Genomic DNA, 22,772 nt, shown 5'->3' with positions numbered 1-22,772 from the left:
AATAGGTGACATTTGCTCTTTCTGTATGAATGTTGCCAAATCTACCATGGTCAAAAGATGCACTTTTTCTCATTTGTGATTAATACTCATGTGATTAATACTCATCTGATACATTTGCCTCAGATTGAAGTAAGATAAGGATTTCCTTACAGGTCTTATCTGAGATAGCAAAATAGTCTTGATATCATATCTACATAAGTTCATTTAAGAAATTACACTTGTAATCCACATTTTTATGAACAGTCTCCTTATGGAAGTTTTATAATGCTGATTTTTTTCAGAAAAATGTTAAGTTGTTAACATAGTATACTCAACTCCTAGACTATTTGGCGGGGGGTGGATTTTTTTTAAACTAAATCATTGAGAATTTCAGAATGTCTCAAGGAACTTAAGTTGCTGGGAGCTAATGACCTGTTGAAGCTCAAGTATAGGACACTGTTTCCCAGAGTGTGGCTTGTTTCCCATCTGTAGAAAAAACTGGGATATTTATCCAAAACATGCAGATTCATTGGCTCTACCTTATGTCTACTGAATCTGCTGGGCTAGAGCCTGGAATTTGCATTTTAAACAAGAATCTTCCCACTCTCCAATGATTTTGTGTATGTTAAATTTGGAGGATGACTGATATACAAGATATTCAAACTCACTGATTTCAAGGGACAAATACTGGTATTGGAAGAAAGCTTGGAGTACATGCAATGCAAAAATCCCACAGCTTTCTGTTTTCCTTTCTCTCCCAGGCCTTTTCTTCCATTTCATCAACAGGTGCCATTCACTGTTGTTTATGCATCAACCAGGTAAGTAACCATTATTTTAAAACTCTTTTCTAGCTTATTTTATATATTACTTGCTTCCATATTTGCTTCCAGAAGATAGTTCTCTGAATCAATATTTTTAAACTGCGAATCACAAACCTTAGAAGGTCTTCTAGTGGGTCATGAGCAGCATTTTAAAAACCAAAAATGAATCAAAAATGGCCAAAAGCTTCTAACATATTGAAGGTAAGTTTTTTTTTTTGTTTTGGATAGATACCTACATAATGCTGATAAGTCTATAATGTTATGGTATAAGATGTATTTCTTAATATGAGTTATGGTATAAATAAAAATTGAAAATGCTTCAAATATCCTCTTTTGCTTCCCTGAAATATACACTTCTTTGAAAACAGTTCTTCAAACTTTTATCAAGAAAACTAATTGGTGAAAATATTTTTCAAATATTAGAATTTTATGATTTAATAATCATCTAATCTATACAAGGCAACATGATATTCAGAATACATAAAACATGGTGCCTGTCCCACAAATGAGTGTGAACCAAGGTGAAAAAGATGTAAAGGACAAGGGCTGAATCTAGGATTCCTGTACTGTTCCTGATTCTTTCTTATAGGGCGACATAGCAGGTTTGGGAAAGTGTCTCATTAAAAATCTAATTTGGAGAGTTCTCGTTGTGGCACAGCAGAAACGAATCCGACTAGTATCCATGAGGATGTGGGTTTGATTCCTGGCCTCACTCCCTGGGTTGGGGATCTGGGTTGGGGATCTGAGCTCTGGTATAAATCGCAGACATGGCTCAGATCCCTCATTGCTGTGGCTGTGGTGTAGGCTGTAGTTCCGATTCAACCCCTAGTCTGGGAAATTCCACATACCGTGGTGCAGCCCTAAATAGCAAAAAAAAAAAAAAAAAATCTAAATTTTACTATATTCTTTCCCATGTCAATATAACTTAATATTTGTCTAAGTGAAAAAAAATCCATGGTACTCCTGAGATGAACAGGGAAAGAAACCTTTTTTAAGGTTTGAGATGTTTGAGTAGAAAGAGTAGAGCATTTGGCTTTTAAACATGTGTTTAAAGGATATGTTATTCCTAATAATATAATGTCCTTTGAATAGAATATATGTTGTTAAATATCTGTAATCCTCAAGATTAGTGGCAATTAGGATCCCAGTTCTCCTCTAAGTTATAAAGATTGTGTGTTGGGGGTTTCCTGGTGGCCTAGCTGTTAAGGATCTGGTGTTGTCACTGCTGTAGCTTGGGTCACTGCCGTGGCACGGGAATTTCCCCATGCTGCGGGTGTGACAAAAAAAGAAAGAAAGAGAAAAGACTGTGTGTGAATACCTTTGGTTTTTACATCAATAGAGAAAAGATCCTCTGCTCTCTCTCTACACAGAGCAATTTTGTGTGTTGTCACATTTCTTGAGGACAATTGGAGACTTGTTTTCTGCGAAATGCTTTGTAATGAGCAAAGGAGAAGTTATGAGATGGGTAGCTCCCTTTGGTAATTCTTTGAAGCAGTCTCACTGGATCACGTGCTTTGGAGGGCATAATTACATTAGGTCTCAGAGTTGTTCAGTTAATCGTGGTGAGTTCTGAGGTCTATAGTGATGAACACTGGGACTCTCTACTTCTTCCTAAATAATCGTGGTATAAGACGTAAAGATTTCCTTTTGAAAGTTAAACCATGAGAGTTGACCTTCTAGATAGTCTTTTAGCTGTTAAAGTTATAGCATATGTATAATGAGAATACCAAAAAGAGAAGAAAGGAACAGAAGAAATAATTTGAAACAATAATGACTGGAAATCTTTCCAAATTAATCTTAGATGCCAAACTACAGAGTTAGAGAACACCAAGCAGGATTAAAAAAAAAAAAAAAAAAAAAAAGCTGCACCACGGCATATCATATTCAAACTAAAGAAAATCAAAGATGAAGAAATTCTCACAGAAGCCGGAGGATATTTTAACCTACCTATAGAACAACAAAGATAAGAATTACATCTGACTTCTCAGAAACTATACAAGAATTCTGTATCTTACAAAATATAGACCTTCTCAGACAAACAAAAATTAAGGGATTTTTTTTTTTTTTTTTTTTTGCTTTTTAGGGCTGCTCCTGTGGTCATATGGAAGTTCCCAGACTAGGGGTTGAATTGGAGCTGCAGCTGCTGGCCTACACCACAAACACAGCCACAGCAATGCAGGATCCAAACCACATCTGCAACCTACACCTCAATTCATGGCAATTCTGGATCCTTAACCCACTGAGGAGGGCCAGGGATTGAATCCACATCCTCATGGATATTAGTTGGGTTTGCAACCCACTGGACCACAACAGGAACTCCAAAATTGAAGGAATTTGTTGCCATTAGACCTACCTTGTAAGAAATATTAAAAGAAGTTCTTTAGAGAGAGGGAAATATGTCAGAAAATTGGATGTACGTAAGGAAAAGAGCATCAGAGACAGAATAAATGAAGGTCAAACAGAAACTTTTAAAAACTACAATGAGATACCACCTCACACTGGTCAGAATGGCTATCATTAATAAGTCTACAAATAACAAATGCTGGAAAGGATGTGGAGAAAAGGGAACCCTCCTACACTGTTGGTGGGAATGTAAATTGGTACAACCACTATGGAAAACAGTATGAGGGTATATCAGAAAATTAAATATAGAACTACCATATGATCCAGCAGTCCTACTCCTGGGCATATATCCAAAAAAAATTTTCATTCAAAAAATACATGCACCCTTATGTACTGTAGCACTATTCACAATACCTAAGACATGAAAACAACCTAAATGTGCATTGACAGATGAATGCATTAAGAAGATATGGTGCATGGACACAGTGGAATACTATTCAGCCATAAAAAAAACAAAATAATGCAATTTACAGCAACATGGCTGGAACTAGAGATTCTTATACTAAGTGAAGTAAGAAACAGAAAGACAAGTACTGTATGGTATCACTTATATCTGGAATCTAATATCTGGTACAAATGAACCTATCTACAGAAAAGAAACAAACTCATGGACATGGAGAGCAGATTTGTGGTTGTCAAGGGGGAGAGGGAGGGAGTGGGATGACCTGGGAGTTTGGGGCTAGTAGATGCAAACTGTTGCATTTGGAGTGGATAAGCAATCAGATCCTGCTGTATAGCACAGGGAACCATATCTAGTCACTTGTGATGGAACATGATGGAGGATAATATGATAAAAAGAATGTATGTATATATAACTCAGTCATTTTGCTATACAGCAGAAATTGACAGAACATTGTAAATCAACTATAATGAAAAATTTTTTAATTGAAAAAAGTCGGGATAGCAACCTAAAAATAAAAGTAAAAACTTTTTTTTAACAGTTTATTCAAAATAACAACAGCAATAATGTATTTGACTATGCTTATATAGATATCATATGTATGCTTATATATAAGTGAAATGAATGACAGCAGTGATAAAAGAGATGAAAGGGAGGATTACTTTGTTATTATAAAGTACCTACACTATGTGGAAAGCAATATAGTGTGCTTTGAAAGTAGACTTGGGGGATTTCCCTTCATGGCTCGGTGGTTAATGAGCCCGTCTAGGCTCCATGAGGATGAGGTTTCAGTCCCTGGTCTCGCTCAGTGGGTTAAGGATCCAGCATTGCCCTGAGCTGTGGTATAGGTCAAAGACACAGCTGGAATCCTGAGTTGCTATGTCTGTGTGTAGGTTGGCAGATGTAGCTCCAATTGAACCCCTAGCCTGGGAACTTCCATATGCCATGGGTGTGGCCCTAAAAGGCAAAGAAAAAGAAAAAAAAAAAGAAAGTAGACTTGGATTAGTTGTAAATGTATATTGCAAACTCTGGGGCAATCACTTTAAAAAGTTTAATAAAAGAACTATAATTAACATGTTAATAGAGAGAGAATATAGGGGAGTTCCTGCTGTGGTACAACGGGATTGGCAGCGTCTTGGGAATGCTGGGATGCAGGTTTGATCCCTGGCCTAGCACAGTGGATTTATGATCCGGTGTTGCCACAGCTGCAGCTAGGTTGCAACTGTGCCTCAGATCTGATCTCCAGCCAGGGAACTCTTTATGCTGTGGGGCAGCCGTAAAGAAAGAAAGGAAGAAAGAAAGAAAAAGAATATGGAATAATATGAAATGTTTGGTTGAAATCCATGAGGTTGAGGGTTTGATCCCTGGCCTTGCTCGGTGGGCTAAGGATCCAGTGTTGTCATGAGCTGTGGTGTAGGTTGCAGATGTACAGGTTGCTCAGATCTGGTGTTGCTGTGGCTGTGGTGTAGGCCAGCAGCTGTGCCTCCAATTAGACCCTTAGCCTGGGAATCTCCATATGCCTCGGGTGTGGCCCTAAAAAGCAAAAAATAAAAGTTTGGTTGAAATCACAAAAAGCAGAAAAATGGTGGAAGATAAAATAGGAACAAAGAACAAAAACAACAAATAAAAAATAGTAACAAATATGGTAGATCTAACCATTAATAATCGCTTTGACTATCAGCGGTCTAAATGCAGCAATTAAAAGACAGATATTGTCAAAGTGGATCAAAAAACAAGAACCAACTGTATTTTGTCATAAGAGGCCTACTTTAAATATAAAGACACATATAGATTAAAAGCGAATGGATAGATTGGAACAGAATAGAGCGTCCAGAAATAAACCTATGCATTATGGTCATTAATCTATGACAAAGGAGTCAAGAATATACAAGGGAGAAAAGACATTCTCTTCAATAAGTGGCACTCAGAAAACTGGATGGCTACATGTAAAAGAATGAAATTAGAACATTCTCCATCACCATAAACAAAAATAAACTCATAATGATTAAAGACCTAAATATAAAACCTAAAACCATGAAATTCCTAGAAAACATAGGCAGAACACTCTTTGACATAAATCGTAGCAATATAGTTTTGGATCAGTCTCCCAAAACAAAAGAAATAAAAGCAAAAATAGACAAATGGGACCTAATTAAACTTAAAAGCATTTGCCCAGGAAAGGAAACCACTGACAAAATGAAAAGACAGTCTACTGAATGGGAGAAAATATTTGCAAATAATATGTCCAATAAGGGGTTAATATCCAAAATATATAAGCAGCTCATACAACTCAACATCAAGGGAAAAAAACTCCAAACAGCCCAATTAAAAAATGTGCAGATCTGAGTAGACCCAAAGAGGACATGCACATGGCCAACAGGCACATAAAAAGATGCTCAACTTTGACAACTATCAGAAAGTGTAAGGCAAAACCCCAATGAGATATCACATCACACCTGTCAGAATGGCTGTTATCAACAAGAACATAAATAACAGGCGTTCCCATTGTGGTGCAGTGGGTTGATGATCTGACTTGTCTCTGTGGCATTGCTGGTTTGATTCCCAGCCTGGCACAGTGGGTTAAGGATCTGGCATTGTGGCAGCTGTGGCATAAGCCACAGATGCAACTTGGATTCATTCCCTGACCTGGGGACTTTCATATGCTATAAGTGCACCTGAAAAAGGAAAAAGTAAAAGCAAGAACTCAACAAATGTTGGCAAAGATGTGGAGAATGGGCAGCTCTTGTACACTGTTGGTAGGAATGTACATTGGTGCAGCCACTGTGGAAAACAATGTGGAGGCTTCTCAAAAAAACTGAAAATAGAACTAACCCTATATAACCCTAACCCTATATGACCCAGCACCTGGGTATATATCCAAAATAAAAACACTAATTTGAAAAGATACATACACAGCAATGTTCACAGCAGCATTATTTACAATTGCCAAGATACGGAAGCAATGCAAGTATCCATCAATAGATGAATGGATTAAGAAGGTGTGGTCTGTATATACAATGTAATACTACTCAGCTTTAAAAGAGAATGAAATTTTGCCATTTACAACAACATGGATGAACTTGGAGCATATTATTCTAAGTGAAATAAGTCAGAGAAAGACCAAATACTGTATGATATCACTTATATGTGGTATTTAAAAAAATATAACAAGTTAGTGAATATAACAAAAGAAAAAGACTCACAGATACAGAGAACAAACTAGTGGTTGTCAGTGGGGAGAGGAAAGGAGGAGGGAAATATAGGAATAGGGGACTAAGGGGTACAAATTATTGTGTATAAAAGAAGCTGCAAGAATATATTGTACAACACAGGGAATATAGCCATTGTTTTAAAATTATAAATGGAGTATAACCTTTAAAATTTTTGAATTACTGTACTGTTTACCTGTAACTTATGTAATATTATACATCAACTATACTTCAATTAAAAAACCCCAATTGTAAATCAACTGTAATAGAAAAAATAAAAATCTTAAAGGAGTAGAAAAAATTCCTTGTGCTTTAAAAATGGACAAAAGACAGGACAAAACAAAACCCTGATAATCACTTGTTTTTTAGTCATCACTATAGTTTTGCATTTTCTAGAATGTCATATTAGTATATTTTGAAATGTAGTCTTTTCATACTGGCTTCTTTCACTTAGGAATAAGCATTTAATGCATTGCTGTGGCTCTGGTGTAGGCCGGCGGCTACAGCTCCAATTGACCCCTAGCCTGGGAACCTCCATGTGCCACAGGAGTGGCCCTACAAAAAAGGCAAAAAAAAGAAATATGCATTTAAGATTCACCCATGTCTTTCTGTGGCTTGATAGCTCATTTCTTTTTATTACTGGATAAATAATTCCTTATATGGTTGCACCACATTTTCTTTACCTGCTCATCTCCTTTCTTTTTTTTCTTTTTTTGAGCTGCACCTGTGGCATATGGAAGTTCCCAGGCTAGGGGTCGAATTGGAGCTGCTGCTGCTGGCCTACACCACACCTCATGGCAACGCCAGATCCTTAACCCACTGAGCGAGGCCAGGGATCAAACCTGTGTCCTGATGAATACTAGTCAGATTCGTTTCCACTGAGCCATGATGGGAACTCCTATCTGCTCATCTCCTGAAGGACATCTTCCAGTTAGGGGTGATGATGAATAATAAAGCTGCTATAAATATTAAAAAAAAGCCCCAAAAGTAAACGGATAGAGAAAGATAGAGTAATGTAACACTAATTAAAAGAAACCAGCAGTAGCTATAATAATTTTAGACAGAGCAGACTTCAAAGAAAGGAAAATTATCAGGGATAAAGAGAGGCGTTACATAAAGAGGTCAGTTCTCCAAGAAGGCAAAACAGTCTACAGTGTGTATGTGCCTAATGACAGAGTGTCAAGCTACATGTGGCAAAAACTAATAGAATTACAGGAAGAAGCTGATGAATCCGCTATCATAGTGGGAGACCTCAGTGGCCCCCTGTCAGCAGGCAACTAGCAGGCAGAAAATCAGTTAAAGCCCTAGATGAGCTCAACAATATTATTAATCAGCTGGATATAAATCTATAGACTACTTATTCAGTAACAGCGGAATATACATTCTTCTCAAACTCAGCATGGAACATTCACCAAGATAGGCTTGGGTCATAAAACACACTTTAATAAATGTAAAAGCATGGAAATGTGTCTTCTTTCAGACCACAATGATATTAAACTAGAAATTAAGAGCTGAGAGGTAACTGAAAATCCCCAAATGTGTGGATATTTAACAATACATTTCTAAATAACATATGGGTCAAAATAAGATATCTCAATAGAAATTTTTAAATATTTTAAACTAAATGAAAATGACAATACAACTTTTCAAAATTTGTGAAATGCAGATAAAGCAGTGCTTATTGAGAAGTTTATAACATTGAATGCATGTATTAGAAAAGAAGAAAGATCTAAATGAATCATCTAAGCTTACACCTTGGGAAACTAGAAAAAGAAGAGCAAATTAAATTCAAAGCAGGCAGAAGAAAAGAAATCATAAGAATTAGAGCATAAATCAATGGCATTGGTCAAGGAAATAATAAAGTCAGTGAAACCAAAAGCTCTTTCTTTGAAAAGATCTCTAGAACTGATAAGCCTGTAGTCAGGCTAACAAGAAAAAAAAAAAAAGAAAAGAGAGAGAGGACACAAATGACTAATCTCAAAAATGAAAGGAGTTCCTACCGTAGCACAGTGGGTTGAGAATCTGGCTGCAGCAACTCGGGTTGCTTCGGAGGCACAGGTTTGACCCCTGGCCCAGTGTGGTGGGTTAAGGGATCCAGTGTTACCACAGCTGCAGTGTAGCTGTTTTAGCAGGTATTCATTTGTAGAAAATCAAAAAGAATTTACTGAAAAAAAAAAAAACAAAAACAAAAAACCCTCCTTGAACTAAAGTGATTGTAGCAAAGTTGTAGGATACAAGGTTAGTATGCAAAAGTCAATTGCTTCCCTATATACCCATATAGAACAAGTGGAATTTGAAATATAAAACACAATACTATTTACATTAGCATCGAAAGATTAAATACTTAGGTATATGTTTAATAAAAAAATACACAAGATTTATTTGAGGAAAACTATAAAACTTTGATGAAAGAAATCAAAGAACTAAATAAATGGACAAATATGCCAGGTTCATGGATAGAAGACTCAATAATGTCAGTATGTCAGTTTGTCTCAAATAGAGCTATAAAGTCCATCAGTCAAAATCCCTGCAAGCTAATTTTTTTGGATATCGACAAACTTACTCTGAAGCTTATATGAAGAGAGAAAACAGAATAAGCAGCACACTGTTGAAGAACAAAGTTGGAGGACAGACACAACCTAACATCAAAATCTACCATGAAGCTATTATTAAGAAAGTATGGTATTGGAATTCCCGCCGTGGCACAGTGGTTAATGAATCTGACTAGGAACCATGAGGTTGCAGGTTCGATCCCTGGCCTTGCTCAGTGGGTTAAGGATCTGGCGTTGCCGTGAGCAGTGGTGTAGGTCGCAGACATGGCTTGGATCCCGCGTTGCTGTGGCTCTGGTGTAGGCCGGTGGCTACAGATCCAATGAGACCCCTGGCCTGGGAACCTCCATATGCCGTGGGTGCGGCCCTAGAGAAAGGCAAAAAAAAAAAAAGACAAAAAGAAAGTATGGTATTGTGGAAAGAATAGACAAATAGATCAGTGAGATAGAGTAGAGAGCTCATCAACAGACCCCCCCATAAATATAATCAACTAATCTTTGACAAAAAGAACAAAGAACATGCAAATACGATGGACAAAGACAGTCTTTTTAACAAACAATGCTGGAATGACTGGATATCTACATGCAAAAAAAAGAATTTAGACACTGGCCTTACACCCTTTGCAAAAAATAACTCAAAATGAATTTCAGACCTCAGTGCTGAATGCAAAAATACAAAACTCTTAAAAGATTATATAGGGAAAAAACGTAGATGATCTTGGGTATGGTGATGACTTTTTTTTTTTTGTCTTCTTAGGGTTGTACCTCCAGCATATGGAAGTTCTCAGGCTAGCAGTTGAATTAGAGCTGTTGCTGCCAGCCTACACCACAGCCACAGCAACATGGGATCCAAGCTGCATCTGTGACCTACAGCACAGCTCACAGCAACACCAGATACTTAACCCACTGAGCAAGGCCAGGGATTGAACCCATGTTCTCATGGATACAAGTTAGTTTGTTACCGCTGAGCCATGATGGGAACTCCAGGTGATGACTTTTTATTTTTATTTTTAATTTATTTATGTGTTTCTTTTTGTTTTTTTCTTTTTACTGCTGACACACCTGCAGCATATGCAAATTCCTGGGCTAGGTGTTGAATCAGAACTACAGCTGCCAGCCTACACCACACAGCAAGGCAAGATCCGAGCCGCATCTGTGACCTACACCGCAGCTCACAGCAACGCCGAGTCCTTAACCCATTGAGTGAGGCCAGGGATTGAACCTGCAACTTCATGGTTACTTGTTGGATTTGTTTCCACTGAGCCACAATGGGAACCTGGTGATGGTTTTTCAGATACAACCAAGGTCATGATCCATTAAAGAAATAATGCATAATCTGGACTTCATTAAAATTGAAAACTTCTGGTCTACAAAAGGCAATGTCAATAGAATGAGAAGACAAGCCACTGATTGGAAAAAATATTTACAAAAGACATATCTGATAAAGGACTGTTTTCCAAAATAATCTATGCCTAAAACTCAACAGTAAGAAAACAAGTACCCTGATTTTCAAAAGGGTCAAAGACCTTAAATAGACACTTCACTGAAGATATACAGATGGCAAATAAGTATACGAAAAGATGGCTCCACATCATGTCATCAGGAAAATGTAAATTAAAGCAATATACAACTACACACCTATTATAGTGGCCAAAGTCTAGAACACTAAAAACATCAAATGTGGAGCAGCAAGAACTCTCATTCATTTTTGGTGGGAATGCAAAATACTACAGGTACTTCAGAAGACAGTTTGGCATTTTCTTACAGGACTAAACATACTCTTACCATATGATTCAGCAATCCCGCTCCTCGTATTTACTCAAAGGGGTTGATAATTTATGTCCACACTAAAACCTATATTCAGATATTGTCAATTCATAATTACCAAAACTTGGAAGCAGCCAAGATGTACCTTAGCAAGTGAATGAATAAATAAACCATGGTACATTGAGCCAATATAATATCATTCAGCACTAAAAAGAAACGAGCTGTCAGGTCAAGAAAAGACACGGAGGAAGCTTAAATGGATACTACTAAGAAGAAAAAAGCCTATCTGAAAAGGCTACATACTATGTGATTCCAACTATAGGGCATTCTCCAACAGGCAAAACCGTGGTGATTACAAAAACTTCATTGGTGGCTGGGGGTTGGGGAAGGATGAATTGGAGCACATAGGATTTTTTTAGGGTAGGGGAAATACTCTGTATGATACTATGGTGGTGGATACACATTATTTTACATGTATACATATATATGTAAAGATTTGTCCATACCCATATAATATACAATATCAAAATGAACCCGGAGTTCCCGTCATGGCTCAGTGATTAACGAATCTGACTAGGAACCATGAGGTTGAGAGTTCGATCCCTGGCCTCGCTCAGTGGGTTAAGGATCCGGCATTGCCATGAGCTGTGGTGTAGGTCGCAGACGTGGCTCGGATCCCGAGTTGCTGTGGCTCTTGTGAAGGCCAGCAGCTACAGCTCCGATTAGACCCCTAGCCTGGGAATCTCCATATGCTGTGGGTGTGGCCCTAAAAAATTATAGATAAATAAATAAATAAATAAACCAACCCTAGAAAATTATAAATAAATAAATAAATGTCTTCAGCCATTATTATTATTATTTTTTTAAAGAATGAACCCTAATGAAAACTGTGCACTTTGGGTTATTGTGATGTGGCAATGTAGTTCATCAGTTGTAGCACATATACCACTCTGGTGAGTGATGTTGATAATGAGGCATGTGTAGGGCAGAAGGTATATGGGAAGTCTCTGCATAAGATGGCTCTAAAAAACTGTCTTTAAAAAAAAATGCAAACACTCAGTGAAGTTCGTAATAGCACAAGATTTGCTGGCTTTGTGTAGCTCTTCTTTGTGTGTAATTTTGTCAGGGCTGGGAGGGAAGATCTAGAAGGCAGTGTGGCAGATAGCGCCTGCTCCTGACAGTGATCTGCAGTAGAGGAGGAAGGGCCTGGATGGAGAGACTAAAGCATCAGCGGCTGCCGTAAGGATACCAAAGCCAAAGTGAGTGAGCTTAAGGTTGGGATCAAGTCAAGAATGGAGCAGATACAGAGTCTTTCTGGTGTTGGGCCCTGATTGAGGTTAAACAGAGATCTGAAAGAGATTTTTGCTCTTTTTCACATGTTAAATGTGGAGAGAAAAAGGATAGATTGGAGAGAGATTTCCCTGGTGGTCTAGCCCTTAAGGACTCAGTGTTGTCACAGCTGTGGCTTGGGTCACTGCTGTGGCTTGGGTTCAGTCCCTGGTCCAGGAACTTCTGCATGCCATGGGTGCAGCCCCCCCCCACAAAAAAAGGGGTTTGAGAAAAATAACAAATTAATTGGGGGAGAAACTGGGTATTAAATTACATAGGACTTCTGTCAGGGTTACATTCCTCCTTTGCATCCTTTCCTCAGACCCACCTAGGAGGATCCCAAGTCAGCAGAAACCTTAGTTGGAAGGGGTCCTTGGGCTTTACCATAATCTTAGTGCATTTGATCGGATGGGTCAAATGCGAAATTTTTTAATTTGGAAGGATAATGTATTTTCTTGATTCAAGCTAATGGTGTTATAATAATAGTCATATGATCTGCAATGATATAAAGCTAGTTTGAAGTTTTTTTTTTTTTTTTGTCTTTTCGAGGGCCGCACCTGCGGCATATGGAGGTTCCCAGGCTAGGGGTCTAATTGGAGCTGTAGCCACTGGCCTACACCACAGCCACAGCAGCACCAGATCTGAGCAACCTGTACGTCTGCAACCTACACCACAGCTCACAGCAACACCGGATCTTTAACCCACTGAGCAAGGTCAGGGATCGAACCTGCAACCTCATGGTTCCTAGTCAGATTCGTTAACCACTGAGCCATGATGGGAACTCCTGAAGTTATTTCATCAACTAGAATTTTTCCCACCTTTATTAAGGTGTATTTGGCAAATAAATTTGTACATCTTTAAGGGTGCAGTGTGATTATTTTATATACATTATCAATGATTACCACAATCAAGTTAATTAGCAACACATCTATCATCTCATTAACTTTTCTTTAATGGTGAGAATCCTTAAAATCTAGCTCTCTTCAACAACTAGAATTTTTTTTTCCCTCAAAGATTTATTCAATTCCAATCCTCTGGCACCTTCTCTGGGAATCTCTTATTTTTTTTATTACTCAATGAATTTTATTACATTTATAGTTGTACAGCAATCATCACAACCCAATTTTATAGCATTTCCATCCCAATCCCCCATCACATCCCCCTACCCCCAACCAGTCTCATTTGGAAACCATAAGTTTTTCAGAGTCTGTAAGTAAGTCTCCATTCTGCAAAGAAATTCATTGTCCTTTTTTTAGATTCCACATGTAAGTGATAGCATATGATGTTGGTGTCTTGCAGTTTGACTGACTTCACTTAGCATGGAAATTTCTATGTCCATCCACATTGCTGCAAGTGACGTTATTTCTTAACTTTTAATGGCTGAGTAATATTCCATTGTGTATATATATACTACATCTCCTTTATTCACTCCTCTGTCGATGGACATTTAGGTTTATCCATGTTTCAGCTGTTGTATATAGTGCTGCAATGAACATTGGAGTACATGTGTCTTTTCGAATCATGGTTTTCTCTGGATAGATGCCCAGGAGTGGGATTGCTGGATCAAATGGTAGTTCTATTTTTGGTTTTCTCAGGAATCTTCATACTGTTTTCCACAGTGGTTGCACCAATTTACATTCCCACCAACAGTGTAATAGGGTCCCCTTTTCTCCACACCCTCTCCAGCAATTATTGTTCATTGACTTTTTGATGATGGCCATTCTGTCTGGCGTAAGGTGGTACCTTATAGTGGTTTTGATTTGCATTTCTCTAGTAATTAGTGATTTTAAAAATCTTTTCATCTGTTTTTGGCCATCTGTATGTATTCTTTGGAGAACTGTCTGTTTAGATCTTCTTCCCATTTTTTGATGGGGTTGTTTGGTTTTTTTTTGGCATTGAGCTGCAGAAAGTGTTTATAAATTTTGGAGGTGAATCCCTTGTCAGTCACTTCATTTGCAAGTATTTTCTCCCATTCTGTGGGTGGTCTTTTCATTTTGTTTAGGGTTTCCTTTGCTGTGCAGAAAATTTTAAGTTTAATTTAAAGTCCCATTTGTTTATTTTTGGTTTTATTGTTATTATTTGAGGAGGTGGATCTGAGAAGATGTTGCTGTGGTTTATGTCAGAGAGTATTTGGCCTGTTTTCCTCTAAGAGTCTTATAGTATCTGGTCTTGTATCGAGGTCCTTAATCCATTTTGAGTTTATTTTTGTGCATGGTGTTAAGAAGTGTTCTACTTTCATTCTTTTACATGTGGCTGTCCAGTTTTCCCAGTACCACTTATTGAAGGGGCTGTCTTTTCTCCATTGTATAGTCTTGCCCCCTTTGTCATAGATGAGTTGGCTGTAGGTGTGTGGGTTTAATTCTGGGCTTTCTATCCTGTTCCACTGATCTATATTTCTGTCTTTGTGCCAGTACCATATGGTCTTGAAGACTGTGGCTTTGTAGTATAGTCTGAAGGCAGGGAGCCTGATTCCTCCAGCTCCATTTTTCTTTTTCAGAATGGCTTTTGCTATTCTGGGTCTTTTGTGCTTCTAAAGAAACTTTAAAATATTTGTTCTAGTTCTGTGAAAACTATCCTTAGTAATTTGATAGGGATTGTAAAGAATCTGTAGATTGCCTTGGGTAGTATAGTTATTTTGATAATATTGATTCTTCCAATCCAAGAGCATGGTATGTCTTTCCATCTGTTTGTATTATCTATGATTTCTTTCATCAGTGTCTTACAGTTTTCAGGGTGCAAGTCTTTTGTCTCTTTAGGCAGGTTTATTCTTTTTTTTTTGGTCTTTTTTGCCATCTGGTCCTGGACTTTTGTTTGTTGGAAGTTTTTTAATCACAGTTTCAATTTCAGTTCTTGTGATTGGTCCATTCATCTTTTCTATTTTATCTTGGTTTAGTCTTGGAAGATTGTACTTTTCTAAGAATTTGTCCATTTCTTCTAGGTTTTCCATTTGATTGGCCTATAGTTGCATATAGTAGTTTCTTATGATCCTTTGTATTTCTGTGATGTCCTTTGTAACTTCTCCTTTTGCATTTCTAATTTTATTGATTTGAGTCCTCTCTCTTTTTTTCTTGATAAGTCTAGCTAAGGGTTTATCAATTTTGTTGATCTTTTCAATGAACCAGCTTTTAGTTTCATTTATCTTTTCTGTGGTTTTCTTCAATTTTATTTCATTGATTTCTGCTCTAATCTTTATGATTTCTTCCCTTCTGCTTACTTTAGGTCTTGTCTGTTCTTCTCTCTTGAGCAGCTCTTGAGCTGCTTTGGATGTAAGGTTAGGTTGTTTATTTGAGCTTTTTCTTGTTTCCTGAGGTGGGTTTGTATTGCTATAAACTTCCCTCTTAGAACTGATTTTGCTGAATTCCATGGTTTTTAGAGTGTTGTATCTTTGTTGTCATTTGCTTCTAGGTATTTTTTAATTTCCTCTTTGATTTCTTCAGTGATCCATTGTTTGTTTAGCTGCATGTTGTTTAGTCTCCACGTGTTTGTGTCTTTTTGCAATTTTTTGCTTGTTGTTGATTTCCAGTCGTATAGCATTGCAGTAGGAAAAGACGCTTGATATGATTTCAATTTTCTTAAAGTTACTGAGGCTTCATTTGTGGCCCAGAATGTGATCAATCCTGGAGAATTTTCAGTGTGCACTTGAGAAGAATGTGTATTCTGCTGCTTTTGTATGAAATGTCCTATAAATATCTCTTAAGTCCATCTGGTCTAATGCTTCATTCATGGCCTGTGTTTCCCTGTTGATTTTCTGTCTGGATGATCTATTCATTGCAGTAAGTGGATTGTTAAAAGTCAATTTCTCCTTTTAAGGTTGTTAGCAATTGCCTTATGTATTAAGTGATCCTATTTTGGGTGCATATATATTTAGAATTGTTGTATCTCTTTCTTGGATTGATCCTTTGATCATTATGTAATGTCTTTCCTTATCTCTGATAATATTCTTCATTTTAAATTTTATTTTTTCTGATATGAATATTGCCACTCCAGCTTTCTTTTGATTCTCGGTCTGCATGGAATATTTTCTTCCATCCTCTCACTTTCAACTTGTTTTTGTTTTTCATGTTTTTTGTTTATTTGTTTTTTAGGGCTGAACCTGCAGCATATGGAGGTTCCCAGGCTAGGGGTCCAATTAGAGCTGTACCTGCTGGTCTATGCCTCAGCTACAGCAACACCAGATCATAGCCATGTCTGTGACCTATACCACAGCTCACAGCAATGCGGGATCCTTAACCCACTGATCAAGGCCAGGGATTGTACATGCATCTTCATGGATACTAGTTAGGTCGTTAACCACTGAGCCATGACAGGAACTCCTCTCACTTTCAATTTGTATGTTTCCCTGGAAGTGAAGTGGGTCTATTGAAAACAGCATATATATGGATCTTGTTTTTGTATCCATTCAGCCAGTCTATGTGTTTTGGTTGGGGCATTTAGTCCATTTACATTTAAGGTAATTATTGATAAGTATGTTCTCATTGCCATTTTGTTAACTGTTTTGGATTTGGTTTTGCTGCTCTTTTTTCTTCCATTCTCTTGTCGTTTCCTCTTGTGGTTTGATGACGATCTTTAGTGCTATATTTGATTGGATTTTTCTTATTTGTATGTGTATCTATTGAGATTTTTGGTTTCCAGTTTTTCTGAAGTTTTGATATAGGAATATATATATATATATATATATATATGAGATTGTTTTAAGTTATTGTGTCTTAATTGCAAATGCATCTCAAGTGCTCTCCTCACGATTTCTGATTTTGGCAGCATAATTGTGCAGGGATGATTTCCTACCTTTACTGTATATATGCCTTTACTGGTGAGTCTTGTCATTTTTGGTATTTTTGTTTTTAGTTGTGGCATTTTCTTTTCTTCCTAGAGAAGTTCCTTTAGTATTTGTTGTAAAGCTGCTTTAGTGTTGCTGAATGCTCTCAACTTTTTCTTATCTGAGAAGGTTTTGATTTCTCCTTCAAATCTGAATGAGAGCCTTGCTGGGTAAAGTAGTCTTGGTTTGAAGGCTTTTTCTTTTCATCGCATTAAGTATATCCTGCTACTCCCTTCTGGCCTGCAGAGTTTCTGCTCAAAAATCTGCCAATAATCTTATTGGGGTTCCCTTGTATGCTATTTGTTTCTTTTCTTAGCTGCTTTCAATATTTTCTCTTTGTCCTTAGTTTTGATCAGTTTGATTAATGTGTGTCTCGGGGTGTTCCTCCTTGGGTATATTTTATATGGTACTCGTTGTGCTTCCTGGATTTGAGTGAGTGGTTCCTTTCCCATGTTAGGGAAGTTTTCAGCTATTATCTCTTCAAATATTTTTTCTGTCCCTTTCTCTCCTCTCCTTCTGGCTCCCTATATTACGGATATTGATGCATTTAACGATGTCCCAGAGTTCTCTGAGACTCTCTTCATTTGTTTTCAATCTTTTTTCTCTTTTCTGTTCTGTATCAGTGATTTCCACTAGTCTGTCTTCCACCTTGCTTATTCATTCTTCTGCCTACTGTATTCTGCTGCTGGTTGCTTCTAATGAATTTTTTATTTCAGTTATTGTATTTTGCATCTCTGCTTCCTTAAGTTTTATATCTTGTATTTCTTTGCTCAGTGTTTGCTGTAAATTATCCATTTTTGCCTCCAGTTTATTTCCAATGTCTTGCATCATCTTCAGCAGCATCAGTCTAAAGTCTTTTTCCTGGAGGCTGCTAATCTCCAGATCACTTAGCAGTTTTTCTGGGGTTTCTTCTTGCTCCCTTATCTGAGTTATAATTCTCTGGCTTTTCATTTTTATGGGCTTTTGGTGTGGGCTCCTTTTTACAGACAATAGAGTTGTAGCCTCTCTTACTTCTGAGGTCTTCCCCCCCTTGTGGCTGAAGTTGGTACAGGGGCTTGCTGTAGGCTTCCTGATGGGAGGGACTGGTGCCTGCCCCCTGGTAGGTGGAGCTGATTCCTATCCCTCTGGTGGGTGGGTCTTTGTCTCTGGGTGAGATTAGAGGTGGCTGTGTGCCTGGGGGGGTCTTTAGGCAGCCTGTTTACTGATGGGTGGGGCTGTGATCCCACCTAGATTATTGTTTGGCCTGGGCCTTCTCATCACTGATAGATGGAGCCAGATTTTCCCCAAATGGCCATGTCTAGAAGAACACACACTGATGAATATTCCTGAGAGCTTTGCCTCCAATGTCCTTCCCCCACAATGAGCCACAGTCACCCCCCTGTTTTCCCAGGAGATCCTCCAAGAACTGCAGTCAGGTCTGACCCAGATTCCTGTGGAACCTCTGCTTTGCCGTGGGACCCAGTGCACATGAAAGTCTGTGTGTGTCTTTTAAGAATCGGGTCTCCATTTCCCCCAGTCCCATGGAGCACTGGTGCATAAGTCCCACCGGCCTTAAATGCCAAATTCTCTGGGTTCTCTTTCCCCCAATGGCAGATCCCCAGGAGTAGAGACCTGATGTGGGGTTTAGAACTCTTACTCTTCTAGGTGAGTCTCTGTGATAACAGTTACTTTCCAGTCTGTGGCCTTCCCACCTGGCAGGTAAGGGGTTGCTTTTGTTGTGTAATCACCCCTCCTACCTCTTGATTTGGCCTCCTCTTTGTCTTTTAGAGTAGGATATCTTTTTGAAAGTTTCCAGCCCATTTGGTTGCAAGTTATTCAGCATTTGCTTGTAATTTTGTTGTTTTTATGAGTGAAGGTGAACTCCAGTCCTGTTCTGCCCTCTTAATCCTGTCTAACTCAACTAGAGAATTTCTCCTGAAAACATAAGAATCTATAAATACCTATATTATCTACATATGTCAGAAATTAATAGCCTTTGTTGAAAAAATGATTTTAATACCTGTTAGAATTAAGCACTAAAAATAATTTAAAGTACTTTTCCAGCACAGGTTGTACTGCCAAATAGACACTTCTTTCTAATTGGCTTGAAATGCATTTTTCTTTCTCTTTTTTTCTTTCTAGGGCCACACTCATGGCATATGGAAGTTATCAGGCTTGAGGTCAAATCTAGCTGCAGCTGCCAGCCTACACCACAGCCACAGGAAGGCAGGATCCTTAACCCACTGAGCAAGGCAGGGATCAAATCCACATCCTCATGGATACTAGATGGGTTCTTAACCCTCTGAGCCATGACAGAAACTCCTATTTTTATTTTTTAGTGGTTGCTTCTGGAATCATTCATATCAAAATTATTTAACTTAAAAAATTAGCAATGCTATCTAGTAATACTATACTTTATTATAAATGTATTGTGTTTTACATGCATTATGCATTGAATCAGTTTGTGCATTATCCTAGAGTGTAACTGTTCTTTCCTTGGGAAAATCTTTTCTTTGGCTAAAATAATAAGATTTTGTTCTCAGTTGAGATGTCTTTTGCAGGCATGGAATAAATGTAAATCCTCTGTTGTCCTAAAAAAAGAGAGAAAAATACACACACACACACACACATATATATGTGTGTGTGTATATATATATATATATATATATATTTTTTTTTTTTTAAGTGGTGCATGTACAAAAGAAAAGTTAGGAGTTCCCTCATGTCTCAGTGAGTTAAATATCTGGCTTTGTCACTGCCGTGGCTCTGATTATAGCTCTGGCGTGGATTTGATCCCTGGCCTGGGAACTTCTTAATGCCATGGGTGCAGCCAAAAAAAGAAAATTCAGAAAACTATAAACATGAAAAAAAATTCTCTTTGTAATCCTACTATCCAGAAATATTTGCTGTTGTTATTTTATTGCATATTCATCTAGGTATGTTTCTGTGCATAATTGGCAGTACTAAAAAACATAAAAATGTATACATATGTACTACTTTATAGTATTATTTTTTCATCTTTACATTGGATCATAGACATTTTTGTTTGTTCATAAATATAGATTACATGTTACTTTTTTTTTTTGCCCCATCCACAGCATGCAGAAGTTGCTGGGCCAGAGACTGAACCTGCACCACAGCAAGAATTTGAGCCACAGTAGTGACAATGCTGAATCCTTAATCCACTCAGCCACCAGGGAACTCCCCATTGTTACTTTTAATAGCTCGATAAATTCCATTTTTGATGTGCTATTTTTTAAAAACAATTCTGATGCCAATTAAGTTTATAATTTTTTTAAGAGACACATGAGTATATTGGGAATGATTTCCATGAAGTGTATTTATCAAAAAAGCAAGATGTGGAGTTCCCTTGTAGTGCAGTGGGTTAAGAATATGGTATTGTCACTGCAGTGGCTTGGATTGCTGCTGTGGCATGGGTTAGATTTTTGATCCCTTGCCTGGAAATTTTCATATGCCAGGGGCATAGCCCAAAAATATGAGACTATAAATATTTGTACACTTGTTGAATTATTTTCTACAAAAAATCCCTAGGAGTGAAGTTGCTGGGGCAAAGGGTATTTTAAGTGTTTTGGTTTTTGTTTGTTTGTTTGTTTTGTCTTTCTAGGGCCACACCTGTGGCATATAGAGGTTCCCAGGCTAGGGGTCAAATCGGAGCTGTAGCTGCTTGCTTATGCCACAGTTAAGCAACGTTGGATCCTTAACCCACTGAGCGAGGCCAGGCATCAAACCTACATCCTCATGGATGCTAGTTGACTTTGTTAACCACTGAGCCACGATGGGAACTCCAAGTGTTGATATATTATGATAAGCTACTTGTTAGGTTGTACCTATTTGTATTTCCATCAGCCATTTATGAGAATGCCTGTTTCTTCACAACTTCATCAATACTAGGTATTTTCAGTCTTTTTTTTATTTTTTTATTTTTTTTCCTTTTAGAACTGTACTTGTGGCATATTAAAGTTCCCAGGGTGAGGGGTTAAATCAGAGCTGCAGCTGCCAGGCTGCACCACAGCCACAGCAAAGCAGGATCTGTGCTGTGTCTGTGACCTGCACCACAGCTCATGGCAATGCTGGATCCTTAACCTACTGAGAGAGGCCAGGGATCAATCTCCCGTCCTTATGGATACTAGTCAGGTTCTTAACCAACTGAGCTATAATAGGAACTCCCTACTTTCAGTCTTTTAAATCTTTGCTTATGTGATGTAATAAAATAGCATCTTGTCTTTTTTTTTAAGTTTGACTACTAGTTATGTTTTTTGTTTTTGTTTTTTTTTTTGGTTTTTTTTTTTAGGGCCACACCCATGGCATATAGAGGTTCTCAGGCTAGGGGTCTAATCAGAGCTGTAGTTCCTGGTCTAGGCCACAGCCACAGAAACACAGGATCCAAGCCACATCTGTGACCTATACCACAGCTCACGGCAACACCAGATCCTTAACCCACTGAGCAAGGCCAGGGATCCAACCTGCATCCTCATGGATGCTAATCAGATTTGTTTCCGCGGAGCCACAATGGGAACTCCTGATTACTAGCTATGTTTGTTATCTTTTCCTATGATTGTTAGAAGTTTTTTGTTGTTTTAATTGTCCTTTACCCATTTCTCTGTGGCTATTTTACTGTCCTGTTGATCTACAAGGGCATTTTATATAGAAAAACTGTTTAACTCTTTATCATATATGTTATAAAACCTATTTCCAAGCATGCCAATAGCATTTAAAATTTTGAGGTATAGAGGTTTCAACTTAACTTTAATTCTATTGATCATTTCCTTTTATAGTTTCTGCATTAAAAATACCTTCACTCAAAGATGATATGAATATTTACCTATGCTTCCTATTAGTGTTTTTATAGTCTCAATTTCTACATTAAATACTTAAAAATATCTGGAATTAATTTTTGTGCAAAAATGAGGTAACTTTTTCATATGGTTAACTGATTCCCAGCATTAATTATTGAGTCATCTATGTAAAAAAAGACTTGCTTTTTTCTTTTTCTTTTATTATTATTTTGCTTTTTTTAGGACCAGACCCCACAGCATGTGAAAGTTCCCAGGCTAGGAGTCAAATCAGTGCTGTAGCTGCAGGCCTACACCACAGCCATAGCAATGCGGGATCCAAGCTGTGTCTGAGACCTATACCACAGCTCATAGCAACGCCAGATCCTTAACCCACTGAGCAAGGCCAGGGAAAAAACCTGCATCCTTATGGGTACTAGTTGGGTTTGTTACTGCTGAGCCATGACAGGAACTCCTCGTTTTTCTTTTTTAAATCAGAAAGCATTTCTTTTTTTCTCTGCTCTTGTATATTTCGATTGGGTGTGTACCTGAAAGCAGAGAAGAAAGAAACCAGGAAAGCAGCAATTCTGAACAGGTTCAGAAGTAACTATATAATATCCTAGAATCTACCTTTTATAGTAGATGTACCTATACTACACTCCTGTCCAAGGATACACAGTAGGCACTTTTGTGAATAGACCTAGGTTTTTATGCCCCTTCACTTTCT

At 37.8% G+C, this 22,772-nt stretch overlaps 1 protein-coding gene across 4 annotated transcripts in view; it reads left to right on the top strand.

Annotated features, from left to right (window-relative positions):
* CFAP91 (cilia and flagella associated protein 91) overlaps nucleotides 1-22,772 on the top strand; it is a 163,377-nt gene that overhangs the window by 48,619 nt on the left and 91,986 nt on the right. For all 4 annotated transcript variants that reach the window (XM_047791414.1, XM_047791429.1, XM_047791421.1 and 1 more), the window contains one exon: nucleotides 741-797. In XM_047791414.1, coding sequence (XP_047647370.1) covers nucleotides 741-797 — 57 coding nt within the window. The remainder of the gene's footprint in view (nucleotides 1-740; nucleotides 798-22,772) is intronic.

Source organism: Phacochoerus africanus, chromosome 1 (genome assembly GCF_016906955.1).
Source record: "Phacochoerus africanus isolate WHEZ1 chromosome 1, ROS_Pafr_v1, whole genome shotgun sequence".
Taxonomy (NCBI): domain Eukaryota; kingdom Metazoa; phylum Chordata; class Mammalia; order Artiodactyla; family Suidae; genus Phacochoerus; species Phacochoerus africanus.
The sequence above is the reverse complement of the archived record's forward strand: the minus strand, read 5'-3'. Positions and strand labels throughout refer to the sequence as shown.